This window comes from Microcaecilia unicolor, chromosome 10 (assembly GCF_901765095.1).
Source record: "Microcaecilia unicolor chromosome 10, aMicUni1.1, whole genome shotgun sequence".
Lineage (NCBI taxonomy): Eukaryota > Metazoa > Chordata > Amphibia > Gymnophiona > Siphonopidae > Microcaecilia > Microcaecilia unicolor.
In genome coordinates this window covers 127,598,617-127,606,760 of record NC_044040.1, presented here as the reverse complement: position 1 = coordinate 127,606,760, position 8,144 = coordinate 127,598,617, and the positions used below count along the sequence as shown (strand labels likewise).

Sequence of the window (8,144 nt, the reverse complement as noted above, 5' to 3'; positions counted from 1 at the left end):
CTACACTGCCTCACGGGGTTGCGAGAACCATTCCCTGATCACCTGCCTGCGCACAGCATTCCCCCTGCTTACGTCTGATCCTGTGGCCAAGGGGGTTATGTCAACTTCAGGAGGGACTACAATGTCGATGTCAATGTCAAGGTTATGCCTCAGCGCTATGTTATGAAGCATACAGCATACAAGCACTATATCAGCAACCTTCTCTGGGGAATATTGAAGGGATCCACCGGAAATGTGCAGACAGCGAAACCTGCTCTTCAGTACTCCAAAAGTACGCTCGATCGTACATCTTGTTGAGATGTGTGACTCGTTGTAGCGCTTCTCAGCATCAGAACGGGGGATCGTTATAGGTGTCAGTAGCCATGTTTTTGATCCATAACCTGCATCCCCTGCAGGGAGACAACAATAAATTGTAATCAGGGTGAAATTTTTTTTTTCATGCATATTTGGTGATGTGCCTTAACATGTCCTGGTGAAAGAGGTCACTTTACTTTTGCAAAGTGCACTTATCAGAATCAGGGCTATAGCGCAAGTAGTCGAGACACAGCCATGCAACCTTGAAAATGCAACCACCCTGAACTGCTGACGTGTCTATTATCAATAACGGGCACTTACCGAGAAGCCATCCTTGGGCAATCCGCCCCTCGGCAAACTTCCTTCCCAGCGCACTGTTAGACAAAATGTAGGAGTCATGACAGCTGCCAGGATAACGTGTCACAACATCCAGGATCTTAAGGTTCGCATCGCAGACCGCCTGCACATTCAACGAGTATCCCATCTTGCGGTTGCGGTATTGCATCTCTTGATCGGACGGCGGGGTAAAGGCAACATGTGTGCAGTCAATAGCTCCCAAGACGTTAGGCATACCAGCTATCTTGAAAAATCCGGTCTTGATCTTCCTATGCTCCTCTACCCCCATTGGGAAAACAATGTGCTTACGGACGCACTTTTTAAGTGCACGCAGAACCTGAAACATATATGTCAAAGCTGTTTGTTTGGCAATGCAGTAATGGAAAAAAACATTTTTGGGAGGTAGGGTTACATAGGAGGCGGGAAAGGGAACACATTGGTGGTGTGCAGTGGCTGGGGGACTAGCAATTGCAAAAAACAGTTGTACCTGTGTAAGATGTCGTGAAACAGTGGACTGGTCAACACCACTGTTACCCCCTAATACATGCTGGAATGTCCCTGTTGCAAGGAACTGCAGAACAGTCAGCAGCTTGACTATGCCAGGTACTGCGTGAGATCTTGCAGTGGTAGGATCTATATCCTCTCTAATTTCCTGATATAGCTCATAAATGGCTGTTCTTGATAGCCGGTAGTCATCTATGATTTTCCTGTCCGATATCTGATCCAACACCAGCCGTGTTCGAAACACACGTGGCCTTGGCAGCCGGCGAGGGAACAGGGGGGGAAGCTGTTCAACATCGGGTCCCCTTTGATCCTGTCCCTGCCTGTCAGTGACGTGATCATAAATCATGTCAGGGCAAAAGTCCAACTGTGCCAGGAAAAAACCTCCATCCATTTCCTTATTCCAGCGGTACACCAAACAGCCCAAAAGAGGATCCACCGTTCGTTTCCTGCGCGCACTGTGTACGTCATACATATGCACCGCAAAGCAACCCTGTCTCGCGTGTAACACAGACCCTGCACATTCGCGCGACGCTACACACATAAGTTTAGAAAATAGGAAGCGCAGCACACTGCCAGTTTCATTGGCCGTCGCCCTAAAAGCCTGATTGCTTGCCACTGCAACGTGTGACACAAACGCGAGCACCTTCGTTATTTTCAAGCGCACGTTTTTGACGTCACACTTGTACGCAGCCAACCGGAAACAACATGGACCCAGCACATTCGCGCGGCGATTGCTGCCGGCGCGAGACACATAAGTTTCAAAAATAATTATTATCAAGGAAGCGGAGCACAAAGAGGACATAGGTTAAAACACATAACTTTATCAAAACAGCAGAGAATATAAATTGTTTACAAAACATCAATGGAACACATCAGTTTATCAAAGTTGCAGATAATATAAGTTTTATATAAAATATCACTCAAAAACGGGGGTTTATTTACAAGGGGGCGGCAATAGGGCTTTAACAATGAAAAGGACGTGGAGGACAGACCTTAAGGACGCTGCACAAGGGAAGACAGGTATAGGACAACCCGGGAGAGGTCTTCCAATGCCTGCCCTCCCATGTGCAGGGTCTGTGCCATCTGCTCCAGCTCGTGGGGGGGAAGGTTAATCAGGGCGAGCGGGATATGGGGAGATGTGGCACGGTCTTCAACAGTGGGAAGTGTCGTGGAGGTGCTTCGGTTGCGGGTGGGAGTGGGGAAGGTACAGGTTCCACGGGTTACAGTTGTAGCAGGAGAGATGGGAGAGGTGGATCTGGAGACGATCGGAGGAGGGGACATGGGAGAGACACTGCGGTTGATCGTTTGGGGTGGTGGTGACGGGAGATCATTGTTGTCCTCCCCTGTGAGGTCCACTATGGCACCTGTTAGAAAAGACAATGGAAGAACTGTCAGAAAACATCACCACGAACTGCTGTAAAACAGAAACACAAAGTGATATGCAATAATTCTCAACATTATTATTATCTACCTTAATAGAGCGCTTACAGGTGCACGCAGCGGCAGAGACATGAGAAAAAAATGAGACTAGTATAACGAGGCTAGACATGAGTCATGCCGCAGACTTTGGTAACTCACCCTGTACGCGCATCTGGAACATTTCCAGGACCGGGGTGACTTCCTCTGCGGAGGTGGATGCGACGGCATGGCTTCGGGAAAGAGGGAGGGAGGTCGGATGGGGAGCGTGAAAGGAGGTACTAGGAGGGCTGGTGGGACTTAGTGCCTGGTGGGGTGTGGCATGTGAAACAGGAGGGCTGTGTGGACTGTGCGGCAGGGGGAGGCAGGCAGGGTGGTGAGGGCTGGTGGGACTATGCGGTGGAGGGGGGGAACCAGGGGAAACAGGGGGGCTGGTGGGACTTTGCGCCTGGGGTGGGGTGACAGGGGGACTGGAATGTAGACGGGGAGGAGGAGAGGAAAGGTGGGAAGGGCCATACCTCGGAGCAGGGAGGCGCAACACAATGGAGTGGCGGGATCTCTTATGGGGGGGCTGGAGACCTGAGGAGGGGCCAGGACGGCAACGGGCATAAGGCAGGAGGTGGGGACCAGGGGTAGGAGCGGAAGTGCGGGGAGGTGCGACACCAGCCAGGGACCCTTCAACGACATCCTCATCATCCTCCTCCTCCTCCTCCTGCTCCTCGGCCTCAGAAGATGACAATTCTGCACGGACAAACATCGTCTACACACAAGGGCACTATCAAACCTCATGTGGCAGACTCATGTCAAATGAACCAATACCTGGGCTGTTGTCAAGGTTTGTCTTCACCTCTTGAAGCCATTCCGGGTGGTCCTTACGCAATGCCCGCGCACGTTTTTTAAGCTCCTCAACCTGTCAACCAAAAAAAAGGGCAATCAGATGTACATTAAAAACTAAAGAAAAAAGAAGCAATGCACTGTCATGCAATAATTAGGCATGCACTGTCATCAAAGTCAGTAACTGGACCACCTTTGTTTTTACATGCACATGCAAAATTCGGTTATATGTTATGAGTGGTGTTCCTAGGGGGGGGGGCAGACAACAGGGACGGATCTCCGATGCGCCCTGCCCCCAAGGGTGTGGCCCCCGGCCCCCCCGCAAACGGACAACCTCTCTGCACAAGAATAGGATGACCGCCCCCACTGCCCCCCCCCATTGGTACGACACAGTGCATAGAGCCCTATATACTGCCAACTTACCGATCTGGGAAACGAGGAACGCTTATTAAACAGGCGTTGAAGCGTTTCCCAGCCCTTGTCCATCCTCCCGATATTCCTCCTTCTCCCTGCGCGGGGGAAAAGACGTTTCTCGTTTATAGAGAAAAGTTGAGCAAGCCAGAGGACATCAAGGTCTGAAAAGTTTGGCTTTCTCCCTCTGGCTGCCATAACTTCTCCACGTTAATATACTGCGTATGTCTGCAGTGCACGCACTGTATTAACGTGGTTATGACACGTTTTCTATAAGCTTTATTAAAAGCAAAACAGGCTACGATACAGGTACGTGTTTTTGTCCAATCACAGCGTGTCTCGCGTATCTTCTTCGCTGCAATTGGTTCTTTTTTGAGTTCCACATTAGAGTTTTTAGCCGGAGAGCCCTAACGACAGGTACAGACCTGTCGTTAGATTTCTCGGCGTTTTCCTTCGTTAAACCAATCGGAAAAGGTTAGTGCATGTCATTTGAAAAGGGTTTCTACACTGATTGCTCATCTGCATTCCATTTTCGTTAGCTGCTACGGTCCTCGAAAAATGGGCTTCAGTACATGAAACGGTTGGCGATTTCTTCGGAAAATGGTTGTTAAAGGGTTGTTAAAGTTTTGTGCATCTGGGCCTCTGTCTTTCTCTGCAGCAGAGCACAGAGCTCAGCTTGGGGTCTACTGCCCCCCTCTCTCTGGGGGAGATGCACTAAACGTTTTTCATCGTTAAATGAGCCCTTAAGGAAGAATTTCCTATCCTTTCCATGCACTAAAGCCTATTTTTCGACGGTAGTAGCAGCTAACGAAACTGGAATGCAAATGAGAAATTACCATTGAAATGTAGACAATTCGGAATGCACTAACCATACCGACGATAGGAACGATTCACTTACCACCAGAAATTTAACGTCAGCTCAGACCTGTCGTTAAAGCCTGAGCTGTCATCTCCCCACTGCCCCCTGCACGATGAAAAACCAAATTGCTGGCATGTTTTAAAAGAAAAGTGGCTCCCTGCTTCCTGTGCCTAAAATAAAAAAGGAAACTAAATTAAAAAAGGATCGGGAGGGGGCAAAGGCGCTCATCAGCAGCGTCCTGTATGGACGGCTTGGCTTGGCCTTGCCTTGCCCCCCCCCCCCCCCTCCGAAGTCCCCGCTGCTCCCCGCTGCTCCGTTTGAGAAATAAATGCTTTTAAAAATAAACCTTTGCAGTTGCTGGGCTCCCCCTCCCTTCCTGTGTCTCTCTTCTTTAGTCGGCAATGCTCCGCCTCCTGCCCTCCTCCACCTCTGTGCCCCCCCCCCCCGATTTCGTCCCCGTTGCCCCCCCCCCCCCCCACCGGACCCCCCCTCCACCACAATGGCCGGTGCAGCGCCTCTCACCTAAGTTTGAAGGTGCTGCACAGGATGGATCAGCTATTCTTTAGCTCTTCTGTCTCCTCCGATGTCTCCTTTGTCTTCCTGTGTACGCCCTCCTCTGATGTCAGTTATCTACGTAGATAACTGACGTCAGAGGAGGGCGTACACAGGAAGACAAAGGAGACATCGGAGGAGACAGAAGAGCTAAAGAATAGCTGATCCATCCTGTGCAGCACCTTCAAACTTAGGTGAGAGGCGCTGCACCGGCCATTGTGGTGGAGGGGGGGTCCGGTGGGGGGGGGGGGGGAGCAACGGGGACGAAATCGGGGGGGCGGGGCACGGAGGTGGAGGAGGGCAGGAGGCGGAGCATTGCCGACTAAAGAAGAGAGACACAGGAAGGGAGGGGGAGCCCAGCAACTGCAAAGGTTTATTTTTAAAAGCTTTTATTTCTCAAACGGAGCAGCGGGGAGCAGCGGGGACTTCGGAGGGGGGGGGGGGGGCAAGGCAAGGCCATCCATACAGGACGCTGCTGATGAGCGCCTTTGCCCCCTCCCGATCCTTTAATGTTTGTGGAGACATGCAGGGGAAAGTGGGGAGCCACGTGTTTGTGTTTTCTTTTTTTTTCTTATGTTTCTGGCATGCGCAGAGCAGCCAGCATAACGCTTGGCTGCTTTGCGCATGCTTTACGAGCCGATTACCGACGGGGATTAGTGCATCGTTCTTTCCAATACCGCACCAAACTTTTTGGGGCTGTGTTTTTGGAGCATGCTTCGTTATTTGAGATTCGGTAAAGGTTTTTACGTTTCTGATTTTTTTACGTTTGCTTGATGCATCTACCCCTCTGTCCCGGGCACTTCTCTGTGGCCAGGGCACTAGGTCTCCCTCTTTCTTTCTCCCTGCAGCAGAGGGCACGGGACTCTGCTGGGCTGTCTTTGTTTCTTCTTCTTCTTTCTCTGCACACCTCCATCTTTAGCCACCAGAGCACCTGGCTCTGCTCCCCCCCCCCCCCTTCTCAGACAGCCCTATTCCAAGGTTTCTTCCTTCCTCTGAACAAACACCCTATCCTTTCTTTCTCCCTCTCTCTAAACACACACCCCAAGACAGCTTGTACCCTTTTTCCTGTACTAAGTGCTGTGAGCCAATTACATATATGCAAATATAATATACTTTATATATCCAAATCCGTGTGGATTGCGTATTCTTTGGGAACCCACTGTCTCTGTGAAGTGGACCCCGGGACCACCCTAGACAACGATAGCTGACATCTTGGGGAGCTCCAGTGTTGCCAGGTGGAAAATTTTTTTCCCACCCAAACGAGCCCAAATCCAGCCCAAAACCCGCCCAAACTCAAACCCCGCCCCTGACACCCCCACCCCCGCGTCATCACCCCCGCCCCCGCCGTCATCAACCCCGCCTCCCCCGTCACCGGCCCCGCCCAACACGTCACTAACCCCGCCCAAAACGTCACTAACCCCGCCCCCGCGGCCGAAAAAACCGCCCGAAAAACCGCGGAAAAGAAAAAAAAGAAGCCCAAAAAACCACGACCCGCCGCAGGCAAAAATTTCCTGCGGCGGGTCGCGGAAAACCGCCCAATTGGGCGGTAAAACCGCCCACCTGGCAACACTGGGGAGCTCGTCTCGGTTTCAAAAAGAGGATCTCCAGCTGGGTAAGTAAGACATTGTTTTGCTTTCTGCATGTTTGCATATGTACTCCTAGGCTTGTTAAGGGGGATTGAAAGTTGAAGTAATTTAATGCTGTGTTTGGGGCTGCTCAGAAAAGACTGATAGATCTTCCAACTTTATTGGAAGGGGTACCAAGTGAAACTGTCCCACATTTTTAAACACTACATATCTGTCTTTGGTAATCACTTAAATTCCTGTCACGTTGAACTATTTCTCTATTCAGCCAGTCTCTGTCTTGGTGAAAAGTCAGCTCTGCCTGACAGGGAACCGACAGTTGGCATATCTAATTTAACACCTGCCTTGCTTAATCTATATTCATTCTAAACTATCTCTCCAGCCCCTCTACTCCATAAAGAGGGCCTTTACAAATCCAAGAGCTACACAGAGCTAGTTCCATATATGTATATCTATAAAAGAAACTAGCCAGGCCCCGGTACCAATTAAAGTATTTTTCAGCAGCCTCAACCATGGACGCTTTTGATCTTAAAGAACTAAAAGTTATGGTACAGACTTATTGTAACAAAAAGGGAGGGCCATTTGAAGGGGAATTCCCAGAGAATTCCTGGTATGACATTCAAAAACAAATGGTACACCATTCCCAAGAGTTCAAAAAGAAAACTAATAAACGGAAATGCCTTTTTATACAAGGCCTGTGTAGGGGACTAATTGAAACAGCAAAATGCAAACCTGAACACTCAGTGCACTCAGTTAACCAGGGACCTTGAGGACGCACAGGCGTGCATCTCGATGCAACGGGCACAGGTTGTGCAAGCAACAAATTCCTTCTTACATGTAAATGAACAATTGGACGAGGCTAAAATAGAATTAAAACATTTAAAAAGTAAAGGTGCATCAAAGGACCAAATTAACTCTGTGCACTGGCAGACCCCAAGTATTTCTCCCTCAGCACCGCCAGCCTATGAAACACCCTACAAGCCAGGTTTTCAATTCATAGAACCACAAAAGCACACAGAAGTGTGTGTAGTGGATTTGAAAAGTGGGGGCAAATCTAAGACTGAAAACACTGACTTAAGCACTCAAACATGCATAGATGAGGAAGCCCCAGGCGCAAGCAGTAACCTGAGAGACAGGGAGGATTCTGCAGACACAGAAACTGAGTCCAGTACAGACCCCAGAACACCAGTAAACCTGGTATTGTATGACTCATTAAAGGATAGTGACATTGAAAGGATAACACAGAAGGTCGGCCCTATGCCTTTTAATATGAATGAATGGTGCAAATGGGCCACTTATATTCTGATTCACTGGGGCCTAGGAAAGTATAAGAGGAAAACGTCTGACTTTGACAG

The 8,144-nt window shown here is 49.7% G+C and overlaps 1 protein-coding gene across 1 annotated transcript; it reads right to left on the bottom strand.

The window, feature by feature from the left end:
- LOC115478329 (putative nuclease HARBI1) lies at positions 1-1,525 on the bottom strand. The gene is made up of 3 exons (XM_030215633.1): positions 1,118-1,525; positions 616-967; positions 1-389 (listed from the first exon to the last, which is right to left on the bottom strand). Exons 1-3 carry the CDS (start codon positions 1,523-1,525, stop codon positions 1-3), a joined length of 1,149 nt encoding a protein of 382 aa, XP_030071493.1.
- Positions 1,526-8,144: the final 6,619 nt, after the last annotated feature.

Bases quoted from the DNA above. Each gene is read 5' to 3' on its own strand.
- LOC115478329 (XM_030215633.1), bottom strand. From the start codon at position 1,525: ATGGATGGAGGTTTTTTCCTGGCACAGTTGGACTTTTGCCCTGACATG. The intron at 968-1,117 runs GTACAACTGTTT...TATATGTTTCAG, and splicing joins TTTCACGACATCTTACACAG to GTTCTGCGTGCACTTAAAAA. The intron at 390-615 runs GTAAGTGCCCGT...GTCTCCCTGCAG, and splicing joins TGCCCAAGGATGGCTTCTCG to GGGATGCAGGTTATGGATCA.